This window comes from Dama dama, chromosome 31, assembly GCF_033118175.1.
Source record: "Dama dama isolate Ldn47 chromosome 31, ASM3311817v1, whole genome shotgun sequence".
Classification (NCBI taxonomy): Eukaryota; Metazoa; Chordata; class Mammalia; order Artiodactyla; family Cervidae; genus Dama; species Dama dama.
In genome coordinates, this window is record NC_083711.1 from 59104431 (window position 1) to 59119712 (window position 15282).

The 15282-nt window shown below is 39.2% G+C and overlaps 1 protein-coding gene across 5 annotated transcripts in view; it reads left to right on the forward strand.

Annotated features, from left to right (window-relative positions):
* The window catches only part of PHLDB2 (pleckstrin homology like domain family B member 2), a 112249-nt gene extending 97455 nt beyond the window's left edge, over positions 1-14794 (forward strand). For all 5 annotated transcript variants that reach the window (XM_061134167.1, XM_061134166.1, XM_061134169.1 and 2 more), the window contains 5 exons: positions 4880-4970; positions 6119-6265; positions 8107-8326; positions 12424-12509; positions 13052-14794. In XM_061134167.1, the coding sequence (XP_060990150.1) occupies positions 4880-4970; positions 6119-6265; positions 8107-8326; positions 12424-12509; positions 13052-13192 (685 nt within the window). In that variant the 3' untranslated portion in view covers positions 13193-14794. The remainder of the gene's footprint in view (positions 1-4879; positions 4971-6118; positions 6266-8106; positions 8327-12423; positions 12510-13051) is intronic.
* The last annotated feature ends 488 nt before the right edge of the window (positions 14795-15282 follow it).

Here is a 15282-nt window from a genome sequence, read left to right on the forward strand (position 1 = left end):
CGGGCTGCAATGCATAGGGTCGCAAAGAGTCGGACTCGACTGAGTGACTATCACACACACAGAAAGAGAAATAAAGAACTAAAAAACTTTTCTCTTTTTTAGATTTTTTTAAAATGATGTGTTGAAATATCCTGAAATTATTCATGTTTTAAAGAGGGAGCTCCATGCTGGAGTTCTAGCAGCATAAACCTAGTCTTGTGGTTCATTGTGTCATAAAAGCCAGTGGTAGGATTACAGAACTACTCCAAGTTGCAGGTACCTTTGCCTTACACTTTTTGTCGAGACATCATCTTTGTGCCCAGCAGAATATTCCTGGAGTCAGACGATGTTTTTACTTTTTCAGTATCATTACACTGTACACAAACATAAAGCTAAGAAAACAGGTCTTTTGTCTGAAAAAACAGCAGCTGAAAGTCAGTTCTACTCTGCTAAAATTATTGAATGAGCTCTTAGGGTGTAATGTTCTGAATACTACCTACTACCTATGAATACTGACTACTAGCCTATGGGGTTGAGGGCTTGGTTTTAAGAGATACTTCAAACAGACTCTCAGATACTTCTTATCCCTTTGTTTTATTCTGCTTTCCAACCAAGGTAGTCAACACAGCATTTGCATTTTATTCTAGGGATTTCTCTCAGAAGACTTACAGAAAACCAGAGAATTTCAGAGGAGGGCAAAGCTTGCAAAGGGACCAGGTAGTCTACTGTACAGAGAAAGATTAGACATTTTATCAGGAGTAATAGTTTTCTTGACCTGAAAAAATAATCAAGAAGATGAATTGGCAGTAAATACCCTGGCTCACAGCTCTCCATTTAGCGGCAGCATCGGTGCGCTGAGGCAGTCGTGGAGAAGTTTTCTGTGTGGACAGTCTTGTTTGTTTTTTGTTTTGTTTTATTTATTTGTTGTATGATGATGTTCTTGTTTCCTTTTTTTCTTCCTTTTTCTGTTTTTGCCCTTGCCTCTAAAGTGAATATTCTAAAGAAAATTCAGATTTTGCCAAAAGGTATTATTCAGCACTGAAAACTAAATCTGCTATTTAGATTCCTTTACCCTTGAAAAAGTTTCATTTTTCTTTATGACTGTGGGTTTTTACCAAAGTTGGTCACATAAGACAAATAATCTTCAGTTGACAAAATAGAACATGGCCAAGTAGAGAATAAGGAGTTCATGATCTGAGCCACAGTCAGCTCCCAGTCTTGTTTTTGCCGACTGTATAGAGCTTCTCCATCTTTGGCTGCAAAGAACATAATCAGTCTGATTTCGGTGTTGACCATCTGGTGATATCCATGTGTAGAGTCTTTCTTCTCTTGTGTTGTTGGAAGAGGGTGTTTGCTATGACCAGTGCGTTCTCTTGGCAAAACTCTATTAGCCTTTGCCCTGCTTAATTCTGTACTCCAAGGCCAAATTTGCCTGTTACTCCAGGTGTTTCTTGACTTCCTACTTTTGCATTCCAGTCCCCTATAGTGAAAAGGACATCTTTTTTGGCTGTTAGTTCTAGGAGGTCTTGTAGGTCTTCATAGAACCATTCAACTTCAGCTTCTTCAGCTTTACTGGTTGGGGCATAGACTTGGATTACCATGATATTGAATGGTTTGCCTTGGAAACGAACAGAGATCATTAGTTGACTCATTGGGAAAGACCTTGATGCTGGGAGGGATTGGGGGCAGGAGGAGAAGGGGACGACAGAGGATGAGATGTCTAGATGGCATCACCAACTCAATGGACATGAGTTTGGGTAAATTCCGGGAGTTGGTGATGGACAGGGAGGCCTGGCGTGCTGTGGTTCATGGGGTCGCAAAGAGTCGGACACGACTGAGCGACTGGACTGAACTGAAGTAGAGAAAGTAAGCAAAACTAGTCATCTTTTTTTCATAAATGGCCAAGTGATTTCATATTATTTGGTTATCATACAGTAATCATATATGAGATCAGAAATGTGCCTGCCTTCTGAAGAAGGTCAGAAGTTGAAGCAATGGGAGGAAGCACGACTCCCATTGGGAGGAAGCATGACTCCCATTGGGAGAAACCAATGAGTGTCTTGTGCTCCAGGTAATACATTAAAAGTGTGTCTTCAGCGACTGCAGGCTCTCCCTTGGCATGCAAGGTGCTAGCCAAATTACATTTCATTTGTTCCATGCCCTGATACTGACAAGTCTAGACGTCACCCTAAATTCCTACCGCCATTGCATTTGGTTCTCACTGCAGGTACAGTTCTGCCCCCTCCCCGCAAAGTATCAGATAGAGTAGCAGTGTCATAGAGTAGCATATGTTTTGCTAAATAAAGTGCTTTACATATCAATGGAATCTTAAAATCAACAATAGCAAAAATGTAGCTATAGAGAACAAGTAGGTGTCCATGGATAAAAATTCATTACTTTTAACAAAATAACCAAAGTAGGGACTTCCCCAATGGTCCAGAGGCTGGGGCGGGGGGCCAGGTTCAGCCCTGCTTGAGGAACGGAGGCCCCGCGTGCCACAGGCGTGTCAGCCCGTGTGCAAGCAAAGACCCAGCACAGCCAAAATCTTAAAAAGAATTTTTTTAAGTAACTTTGAAATTGTAATTTTTTAAACGAGTGACTTTAGGTGCCTAAGAGTTACGAAGATGTGATGTCCTAAATGTTAATATGCATTTTCTATGAGGTGTTTTCAGAAAACTCAGTTGGGCTGCGCTGTTGGCATATGGGGTTTTAGTTCCTGACCAGGTATCACACCCATGTCCTCTGCATTGGAAGCACGGAATCTTAACCACTGGACCACCAGGGAAGTCCCTACAGAGTTTTTTCCCTCATTCTTGCTGGTTGAAGAGAACGGAGCGTATCCCTTTGTACCTCCCTCCATCAGCCCATGGAAGTATGACGGGAAATATGCCTTATTCCTGTCTTTCTCATGAGAAAACACTTGGCTAAAAATTGGCCCACATTCACTCTGCCAAGTCAGCCTAATTGTTAAGCTTCTGAGGATCCACCGTTACTAAAGCTGTCCTTCTCCTTGATGGATACATTTTGTAATGCGGCTGGCAGTACTGATTTTTTTTCTTTTTTAGCTTCAATTTTTTAAAGCAGTTTTAGAGTCACAGCAAAATTGAAAGGAAGGTACATAGATTTCCCATATACTGACTCCCACCGCATATGCATACCCTGCCCCTTTATCAACAACCCCCACCAGAGTGGTACGTTTGTTACAATAACGAACCTACGTTGACACAGCACTATTACCCAAAGTTCGTAATTACAAATTATATGGATTCACTCTTGGATTTGGACAAATATGTATCGTGATCCATCATTATTGTGTCAAACAGTATTTTCATTGCCCTAAAAATCTTCTATGCCCTTTCTGTTCATCCTTATCTCCCTTCCTACCCTCCCCACTTCACATTGCTGGTAACTACTAATCTTTTTACTGTCTCCATATCTTTTTTTCCCCAGAATGTCATATAGTTGGAGGAATAAAATATTTGGCCCTTCAGATTGGCTTCTTTCACTTAGTAATTTGCATATATAGTTCCTCCATGTCTTCTCATGACTTGATGGCTCATTTCTTTTTAGTACTGAATTCTACTCCATACATAGTCTGGATGTACTATGGTTTATTTATTCATTTACTTACTATAGGATATCTTGGTTGCTTCCAAGTGTTGGCATTTGTGAATAAAGCTGAAATAAACATGTGTGCACGGTACTGATTTTAAGATAAACTATATGTCCTTAATTACTGTGGTCATTTCTCTTCAAAAGAACTCTTAGCACTGTGTTTGAAACATCCAAGGTTTGAGTTGATCAATAGTATGGTTTAAGAAGATTATGCTAACAGTTATCTTATTCATTTTTTTAATCTTATTCATTTTTACGTGAATTAATTTTATATGAATGTGTGTTTCAAACATGAACCCCTACTGTGTGCCAGGCTCTATGCTATGGAGGATACAGGCACAAAAACCTCTCTGTACCCAAGAGAGTCTAGAAAAGAAAACATATTTGGGACTTCCCTGGTAGTTCAGTGGCTAAGACTGTGTTCCCAATGCAGGGGGCCGGGGTTCAATCCCTGGTCAGGGAACTAGATCCCACATGCCACAACTAAGACCCAGTGCAGCCAAATAAATAAATAAAAATATTTCTTTAAAAAAGAAAACATATTTAAGTGACTGTGCAAGTATACTTGCATGAGACATTGCTTTTAAAGCTCTGAAACCTTGAATGCAGTTTTCTCATTGGTATGGTGGTATGGGCTTTATTCACACAACTGGCCACCACCCTTCTATCGCACCTGTGAGAGAAGTCATTTGTGACACTTGATCTTAGCCAAAAGGCCGAGAAGCGATGAGAAGTCATTTTTTTAATTGACCATCTTAAATCACCATGTAAGAAAGAAAACGGCCAGAAGCATGAAGGTATAGCCAGAAAGTAGCTGGTGACGCATGATCCCAAACCAAATCAAGTGACTGCCAAACTTAGGGGTCATCTGCGTAGACTCTGGAGATGGTTTTGTTGGTCTGGCATCTCTGAATAATTAAACTAATGAGAAGACCTCCCACAGGCCAGAATTTCTAAACTTTGGAGGAAACATATTGAGAACACACTTTGTATAATTTGGTTTTGCCTTATATATGAGTAGAGCACTTTTTGTGGTGTTGTTTCCCTTGCCTGTATTTTCTCTTCTAAACTGAAGCAAGTTACTTTCACCTAGAGTTGTCAGAGTTGAATTGACTTGCCTCATCAGACCAATGATTCTTGTAAGCAATATCATTTCCTATTGGATCTTGGGATGTGTGTGTGTGTGTGTGTGTGTGTGTGTGTGTGTGTGTGTGTGTGTGTGTGTGTATCTGATAAGACATCAGTAAGAAGCAGTATTCTTAAAAGGCTTTTGTGTTTTCTTCAGTGCCAGCACTTCAAATATTGCCCGAATAGAAGAAATGGAGAGACTTTTGAAGCAGGCTCATGCAGAGAAGACAAGGCTGCTTGAATCCAGGGTAGGCCTAATATCTTTATGCCAGAGGTCAGTGATGTGGTGGTTCAAGATGCCCTGCACTTGACACTGGAAAACTGTCTTCAGGTCTCAATAAGCAGTGGGACCTTGGAATAGTCACTCTACCTTTCTTGGCCTTATTTTCTTTTTATTCTTTTTTATTTTTTGGCCACACCAAATGGCTTTTGGGAGAAAGAAATGGCAACCCACTTCAGTGTTCTTGCCTGAAAAATTCCATGGACAGAAGAACCTGGTAGACTACACACAAATGGCTTTTGGGGTCTTAGTTCCCTGACCAGAATTGAACCCGGGCCCTCAAAGTGAACGCAGAGAGTACTAGCCACTGGGCCAATGGGGAAATCCCACTGGCCTCGTTTTCTTTTCTAAAAAGTGAGAGTGTTAGAGAGATGTTCTCTACAACTCTTTACTGTACTGCCGTTTTTTAAGTGTAAAATGTATATAGTATGGGCATAATGAATTCTCTATATTACATTTTCCCCTGAATGGCCCATTTGTTTGCCTGCCAGGGGGAAGGAGGAATAGCAGGTCTTCTCACACATTCTCCCTGCCTTGCCAGTTCATGGTCAGGACACTATTATAATATTAAAACTCCCACGTTGTCATGAGTGTATTTCAAGCCAAAGTCTGCACTTCCTTAGGAATCCCCCAGATGCCTTTGCATCCTGCCTGAAAGGGAGCCTCCCTTCCTCCTCTGACTTCCCAGCTGCTTCCTCTGCGACCTTCAGCCAGGAAGCCCCAGAGCAACAACAGGAATTGGAAGGACCCACAGCCATCCAAGAAAGGCTAAAAGTTGTGACTAGTGTCGGGTCACAATTAGCCTTTTTATATTAAAAATGGAGAGTTGGGGTCATCAGTATGAAAGGACTGAACAGTCACAAGCTGGGTTTCACTTAATATTCCATTGTTAACTATATGTAGTGGCTGCATTTCTGCACAGAATGATTTGAAAGCTCTGTGAGCCGTGATTACGGATGTTTTACTCTTGGTTATACACTGTTAGAATCTCACCTATAAAATTAGGAATTGCCTAGTGAGATTTATATATATATATATATATATATATATATGCATTGGAATTATTCAAGTATAACCAGTATGTCTGAAATTTTTTTTCTGCATAATGATACCTAGGAACGAGAAATGGAAGCCAAGAAACGCGCTCTGGAAGAAGAAAAACGACGTCGAGAACTCCTGGAAAAACGACTGCAGGAGGAAACTAGCCAGAGGCAGAAGTTAATCGAAAAGGAAGTAAAAATAAGGGAGAAACAAAGGGCACAGGTGGGTAGATCAGTCTGGATGGGCTGGAGTAGGTTGCCCCCTGCTGGTCATTTTTTAAAAGCTGTGTTAGTGGGCCAAAAACACGTGTTCAAAACACCTATTTCAAAACTCATTGGGTACAATTAACAAAATGACATTTTCATGGGAAGGCACTTTTTCTTCTACCCATTTGTTGGAGTATATTTAAAAAGGAGAATTTTTTTTTGAGCAACTTTGAAAGTTCAGCTAGAATCTTTTCTAGAAACAAATAGAACACCCAAACCGAGTTGAGAAAAAGAGATTCTATTATGTTATCTTTTGGAAGCAGATACTCCAGCACAGAATACTTTAACCAGCCCAGTTCCTTGCTGGTGGAATTAATATTTATGGTGGAATTAATTTTAAATTAATTTCAATGGTGGGATTTAATTAATAATTAATATTTTGAATTGTTTTCCTAACCACACGGTGTCATGGTGATGCCAGTCCACACACATGGCCATAGGATTGCTGAACTCAGGAGAACCACCCACTCTGTTTAACTTCCTATCTCACTCATCCTGGAGTTTGCTCTTGTTACTAGAACTGCTTACATAATATATGCTTTCTGAGACACTAAAGTAAAATTTTAAGTACCATGTAATTTAAAGGTCAAGTAGGCTTTACCAAGGCTTCCTAGATTTAAAGATAAAAGGTTCCTTTGTTCCTTCCAGTTGCTAGCAGTTTGAAGTTCAGCAGTGAGAGACTTGCCTTCATCTGTGGCACCTGTCTAGAGTCAGAGTACCACGGAATCAAAGGCAAAATAGAGGAAAAATCCAAGTAAAACGTGTTCGTTTTATTTCATTATGCCAAACCTCTGTCAAATTTCGATTTGCATAAAGGTCATCCATGACTATTTGGTGTCTGAAGCCAAACCAAAGGCACAATTCTATTTTAATCTCAATGATTAGTTCTTTTCCAAGTATGTGACTAGGTTATGTTCCCCCAGGACAAAGGGGTGGGGTAGTTTAACAGCATAAAGTACAAGACCGTTTTAGAAATATTACTCATGGTGACTTGCACTTCCCAGTCCAGATGAGCCTCTGCTCCAGCTGCGGTAAATTAAAAGACCCCAATGTACACCTCTTCAGTGTCCGGTCCCAGACAGCTCATTGAGTACAGCTTTCATTCCACATTCTTACCTTATTTTAACTTTGCCTTTCAAAACACCTCTGCCTTCAGTTTCTATCAGAGAGTATATGCAAATCAGCATGCACATATATGCTTGGGGTATCTGGTGGGGGCTGTACTTACTAAATGACGTCCAGTCAGTTCCATCATGTCTGAGGTTACATAAGGAGAACTGTTGTTGAGGTTGTGGTAGGGAGAACCCCTGGAAACATTACAGGAGAGGGGCCCTCATCTGCAAGAAGCAGCCGAGAGAATGTCATGCCTTATTTCCTTATGTTTTTGTCTTGTTATCGGCCGTGCCAAGCGGCATATGGGATCTTAGTTCCCCGACCCGGCATCAAACCCATGCCCCTGTGTTGGAAGTATGGAATCTTAACCACTGGACCGCCAGGGCCCTTCCCTGTTTTAAGTGCTGAGCACCTCTTTTAAAACTAAGGTAAATGACATGTTTCCATTTTCTCATCTGGCCTTTTCAAGGAATAGAGCCTGTTGGCCTGAGTTTATTCGCATCCCCCCTCCCCATACCATAGCATTTTTCTTTAAATGCCATCCACTTTTTAGATTCCAAATGACAATGTTTAAGTTCTCATAATTGCATGGACGTTTTAACACTTAGGCTTTTCAGTTCATAAACATCTGTGACCTAAAACCAAACAAAGAGCTATAGATTAGATGGCCTCATGCATTTCCAGGCTCGACCTCTGACCCGCTATCTGCCTGTGCGGAAGGAAGACTTTGATTTGCGGAGCCACGTAGAGACTGCTGGCCACAATATCGATACGTGTTATCATGTGTCAATCACAGAGAAGACCTGCAGAGGATTCCTCATCAAAATGGGTGGAAAAATTAAAACCTGGAAAAAACGCTGGTTTGTTTTTGATCGGAACAAGCGCACCTTCTCTTATTATGCAGGTGGGTCATAAAAAAAATCTGAGTGACATTCAAATCAGGAGTTTTCTGTTAAAGAACAAAAGCAATAAAATTCAGAATAAATCAGTAAAGTGATAAGTAATAGATTAATGGCAATATTAGCTTGATAGATGTGTATTGTATTCAAGTCATATGGTCCAGTATTTATGAATTTTCTCTAGAAATAATAAAAATTACATTTTTAAAAAGTTTGAGTCAGTTTGTTCTGGTTCTGAAATAAACTCAAACCCAAATAAATATTAAATGGAATTTATTTTTTAGACTGAAATATTATCTTTTAAACCGTGAGATCAGAAAAGGTTTCTCTTTATTTATTTATGGTCATATGCCCTATTTAAGTCACACACAATTAGGCAGCTTAGCTGATAGCCGCTCAGCTCTAGTTCATGGTAATTTCAGCAGTGAAAAGCTCCTCAGTGAACTAGTGAATAAGTTAAGTATTTACTGGGTGACTGGAATATTTTTGGATTCTTTGAATGATAGATTATGAGACTCGTACCCTTCTGAATCCTCTATGAATACAGGAATATTTGTGTAACCAGTGTTATTAAGAAGCCCCTTATCTGCACATAGATTTCATATGAAATATGTCCGCTAGCCACACAAGTACAGCCGCATCTCTTCTCAGCTCTGCATAAGAGCGGTGTCAGACTGGAGGTTGTGAAGACCCCTGCCTCAGGGTGACGTACCAGCATTTATGGGCTTTGCTGGGAATTGTTAAAAGTGTAGCAAGGTAATAAATTAAAAAACAGTCCAGTCTTTTACTCTGCAGGGTGTGGTCAGGTATGTTTATGAAGAAAGGTGTGAGAAACCAGGAGGCATGTGGAAGAAAGGAAGCTCCGGCTGTGGAGCCCCAGAAGCCCAGAGTGAAGGGTGGGCAGGGTGCACCCTCTAAGCTGGGGGCTCTTTGTGTGGGGCTCCGGTTGCAAGCACTTGGCCTGACTCACTGGTTACCGCTTTTGGCCTTTCTGACTTTGGGTTTTGTAATATCTTTGTAATATCTTGGGACAATATCTTCAGTTAATACAATAGAAGAGATGCCTATGTAATAAATGCCAATTCTGTGTCTGCAAAATGCATAAAGAAATTTTGTCAGTCTCCACTGACAACCTTAGCCAAAATTTTAAAATAATTCAAATAAAACAACTTTGCTCATCTCTGCTCCTTTTTTTTAGGAGCCTTATTTCATTCTTTCTTCGGTCTGACAGGTGAGAAGCTCAGTGCTTCTTTCTGGTCCATGTAAATGTATTTTTCAAATTTAAACTTCTTAGTGACCAGTTTTCAATTTTTTTTAAATACCAAAATCTTTTGGTATATGAACGATTGCTCAGAACCCTAATACCTAAAACAGACAAAAATCATATTTAATTCAGGTTTTTAATATTTACAGATTATATAACTGACTGGTGAGACCTAATTTGACAAACAAAACGCTGCCCATTTGGCTCCGTTTGCAGCCATCCTCAGCTTTGCTGCTCCCACCCTCCCCACCCCGACTCTTTCCCAGACATCGCCGAGCACAGGAGTCGATCAGCCAGCAGGCTTGCCCTGCAGGTGCAGTGCGGGCTGGGCTTGATCCCACAGGCGCCACGGGATCACATCCCACGTCGGCAAGCTAGCCAGCGTGGTCAGTGAGCATGGCCCGCGTGCAGGGCCTGAGCCAAACTTAGGTCTCCCTGTGGGGCAGGCCCCTGTGCTTGGCCTCCAACACATTAGCTGAATAACTTTAGAAGAGTCTCTAAGCAAACCCAAGGCACAGAAAATATGTCTGTAAATTGCTAGGATAATGCTATTGAGACGGAATACTAGAATTATCTCATCCATTTACAAGAGCCTTGAATTTTTCATTCTTTTTGATGTGCCTTACAAACAAAAGTTTTCTTCCCCGAGTTTTCTGCCTGCTTTGAAACACTGACAAGGTTTACTTTTATCTCCAGATTTCATTTTATATCCATTTCCAGAAAACAGAGTATTATTGTTTTCCAGTGAATTAATTATTGCAGGATCTTTTCCACCAAATGTTTGAGAGACACACTGACCTTTTCTTTCACAGAAACTGATGGAAACCCACTGAACATGGTATTAATTAAAAGTGTTTCCCTAGGAAGAGCAAAAATAAACACAAAAATATGGTCCATGCTCAAATAAGTTAAAAAAATGCTGAGTTAAATGCAACTCTACAGGTTTATTTTCTGCTGAACTTCTCAGGGCTGATATTTTTCAAATTTGCTTTTTACTGTTGTTATGGGGGGTGGGGGTGGGAAGGACTCTCATTTTAGTTAAAACTTCAAAATGCAACTAAGTCTAAATAATTGAAGTAAGTCTCTGTCCCATGACAAAAGTTCTGGCCTTTTCTAACACTGTTAAGCTTGAAATATCCTTTCAGATTTTCTCCATGCCTTTTCATATATGGTTCAATGTATATAGGTATTGTTTCTTCTTTAATCCAGTTAGGACCAAATTATTTACCCTGTTCATACCTTTCTTCTCATAATGATGTTTCAAGGTTTTTCTCTTGAGCACATGCATATTTACCTTGGTCTTTTCATTGGCTGTGTAGATTCCATTGTATGGCTGGTCTAGAATTGAGTCAGTTCCCTACTAAGGCTCCAGCAAGTCTTTTGCAGCATTGTGGGTGCCGCTAGTGGTAAAGAGCCTGCCTGCCAATGCAGGAGACATAAGAGATGCCGGTTTGATACCTGGGTTGGGAAGATCGCCTGGAGGAGGGCACAGCAGCCCACTCCAGTGTTCTTGCTTGGAGAATCCCATGGACAGAGGTGCCTGGTGGGCTACAGTCCATAGGGTCACACAGAGTCGGACACAGCTGAAGCAACTTAGCACTCAGCACACAGGTCCTAATGAACACAAATACACATGCATGTCCTTAAGTAGCTTTTAGGATGCAGTTTTAGAAGCAAAATTGCTGAGTAAGAGAATTTTGGCACTTTCCACTGTGTATGTTTTACCAAATTGACTTCCAAAAGAGGCTTTCTTTTTTGCATTTCCTCCCACAGTGTATGATAAGAGCCTCTTTCTCTGCTTCCTCATCCATGATTTTGAGATTTTTTAAAAATGTACTTGCATGTGTTATCAACCCTGCAGAGATTAAATTACAAAATATCTCTAGAACTTACTGTTCTTGTTAGTCATTACAGGTGATGCTGTTTGGTTTGTGGTTTCGTTGTTGGTTTGGTTTTCTTTAATGTTTGGTTTGGTTTTTATGGCAAATATGAAATCTTTGGAAGCAGTTTGAAAAGCGTTGCATTGAAAGGACATTAAATTATTGACATGAAGCTCTGTTGGGAACAGGATTAAAAAAAAACAAGCAGAGTAGACAAGAAATTTGATGGGGAAGAAACATAAGTAGGATATTATTTTAAATTATAAATAAAAAGCACACTTATTACAAATGTTTACAACAGTTCCAGTTCACTTGCTCAGTCATGTCCGACTCTTTGCGACCCTATGGACTACAGCACTCCGGCTTCCCTGCCCGTCACCAGCTAGAGCTTACTCAAACTCATGTCCTTTGAGTTGGTGATGCCATCCAACCATGTCATCCTCCATCATTCCCTTCTCCTCCTGCCTTCAATCTTTCCCAGCATCAGGGTCTTTTCTAGTGAGTCAGTTCTTTGCATCAAGTGGCCAAAGTATACAACTACTGTCTTGAGAATGTAGGAAAATAATTTTTATTGGTGTTAATGGTGTTTACACTTTGTGTGCTAGACTGACAGTCAATATTCTATATTATATTTTGACTGCTAATTTAGTGAAAAGCCTTGAGCAAAATCACTTAGTCCCTTTCATGCAGGGTTGCTAATTCCAACCTTTTTTTTCTCTTTTTCAGGATAGGATGGGGCTAACCTACATTATCTGTATTAACCTTAGACAATTTAAATGCTAGCTAAATTTTTTTAATTAATTCATTTATTTTAATTGGAAACTAATTACTTTACAATATTGTCGTGGTTTAAATGATAGATAAATATTTTAATGATGATAGTTATAATGAAGTTATGATTTTTTCTGTTCATCAGTGCTGATAAAGTATTTATTTTAACACTCATCTGCCATTGCAGACAAGCATGAAGCTAAATTAAAAGGCGTAATATACTTTCAAGCCATTGAAGAAGTATATTATGATCACCTCAAGAATGCTAATAAGGTAAGCATTGAAATTTCAGATTCCCATGATTTGAATGCATAAGTTGGGGTGAGACTTTCCCAGAGGTCCAGTGGTTAAAACTCCATGCTTCTACTGCAGGGCAAGCCGGTTTGACTCCTGGTTGGGGAACTAAGAGCCCACATGGTGCATGGCCAAAAAAAAGTTGGGTGAAAGAAGGAGTTAGTACATGCTTATGAGGAAACTATCTTAGTAAGACAGAGTAGTATTTATCGAGCTATTTTTGGAGCACTCACTATCAGCTAGGTACCCCTGCTAGAACTTTACAAAGTATCTGCTAAAATGACTGGTGAGCTCACTGCGAGAGTTCTTGTGCAAAAAGGCCAGAAAGACGGCCAATCTTTAGAAAGGTGTTGAGGGCAAGACTGTAGGTTATATTAGAGCAAAAGTAATGGCTGCATAGATCGCTATAGACTGGAGCTTTTAAAGAGGAAGAAGCCCTCACATAGCTCTGTGCTGCATTTAATGTTGTAATTGCAATGTATTTGCTTTACATTCTTTTCCTTTCTTTATTTTCTTTCTAGAGTCCTAATCCTTTACTTACCTTTAGTGTCAAGACACATGACAGAATCTACTACATGGTGGCCCCATCGCCAGAAGCCATGCGAATCTGGATGGATGTCATAGTGACTGGGGCAGAAGGTTACACTCACTTCTTGTTGTAGTGAACTGACACGACTTCAGGGCAGACTGCAATAATCTCTTACAAGAATGAAGCCATAACAACACCAGATGGACAGACCCAACAGACCCATCCCTTTAACTGTGGATACTCAGAACTGCTTTCACATTAAGAGGAAGTCATTTGTAAAAGAGAAAGAAGGGGTTTTAATTCAAAGCTTGATCATAAATAATTCAAAGCTTGATCATAAACAGCAAAAGAATTGCCTATGAGAAAGAAAACACTCTTTTGGTAAATAGCACCACTTATAGGAACATTTCTTATAAACTCTTTATATCAATTGTTGATTTTGATGAAATAAACTAGTTTACAAAATGTCTGTATGTATCTGGAAAATATGAAATTATTTTAGCACCCAAATCATTGGTGGCATTGACGTTATTGGTAATCAACTGGCTCTTTTTTAAAGGAGTATTTTATGGAAGGTTATTTTATAAATATTAATATAAACAAATAAGGGCTTGGAAAGGGAGTATATTGTAGGAGGAATTTGGCCCTAATTTTTAAGTACTACACCAAAACCAAAGACTTGACATGACCTCTGCTGAAAAGTAGTAGTTATGAACTGCATTTAATGTTACTCTACATTTTAAAATGGTACTTTGATGCCAACAAGTGCCTAGGAAGTTGACTTTGAAGAGTCACCACCAGCATAAGCTACTGTACATACATAGCAAACACTTTGTAAAAGAAGAACAAAGAGCTGTGTGTTTTAGGAAGAAGCAGTCTTAGACATTCTATCACACTTGGCAATTTAAAATAAAGAGAATATTTAGCTTCAGCTGTTTTGCCGATGATTTCTCCATTCCCAGTGCTGAGAATAAAGGCAACAGTAGCTGATTTCCTTTAGATTGTCCAACTTCTCTTTGTTGTAGAGTACACATGTTAACTGCAGCCTCACATGATATAACTATGAAATAGAGCTCTGTTTTCACCAAAGAACAGACCAATTAGAATACTTATTTTCCAAAGTATTGTAGTTCTATTCAGAGGCACATGAAGTTCACCTTAATGTTCTCTGTAATGTACTATTTTATGATGCTTTTTCTTTACAGTTAGCTTTTGTTTTTTAGAGTTCAATTAATTTGTATTGAATGAAATGACTTCAGGCAAGTCCTTTTGTAACAGTTTTTCAAATACCATTTATCCTAGTTTATCATGTTGTGTGTGTTTGTTAAGTATGAATGTACTCTTTCCACTCATTGACAGAGGAATAGAAGTAGAAAATAATAATGTTACTTACTAGTAAAAATGAAATTATTAGATTAGAAGTGTCTATAAAATTTGTCAGGCCTGACTGGGTACAATTTTTTTTTTTTAATTTGCAGTGGTTTGTATACATGTTGCCAATAATAAGATTTTGTGACTGGATTACACATGATGTTACTTGAACAGTGAAGGACAAAATCACAATTGCAGAAGACATTTTTATAATCTGTTTCTACAGAGATCACCCCTAAACCCTGTAGTGATCTAAGACAGTGAAGTACAAGTGCTGAACTTTTGTTGGTTAATGTAAAGATATAACTTTTCTGAACTGTACTTTACTTTCTTCATAGGACTATAAAGATACTCTAATCAACTTTCTATCTTGCATGATGTAGTAAATGGTTCAAATATGTGTGTCAAAATATGTTGAGTTTGGATTAAAATGTTGATCAAATGTTGATCATTTGAAAATAAACTCATTTTAATAGGAAGTTACCCATTGGTAGCATGACAAGGGATGGATTAATCAGCAGAAGTCAACTGTAGAATTGACATAAAGTTTGTGTGCTAGCTAACATTATGACTTGTAGTTTATAAACTGAAGTAATCAGATATGTCTCTGGTCACATTCCTGTTGCTAACAAAATGAGATAACTTCTGAGAAGTCTGACATCTTTAGTCTAATTGCATCGATGCAATTATTACTGGGGATTGAAGGAGTGTATTTACCTATCTTTCTCTCTGATGGGGGTAAAAATCACGCAGGTATGAAGTTAGAGTTCTAAGGCTTTACTTGGTGGGGACCATATTTGTCTCCCTGAACTAAGGCAGCAGATTTCAGAGAAAACTGCCTTCAACAACGTG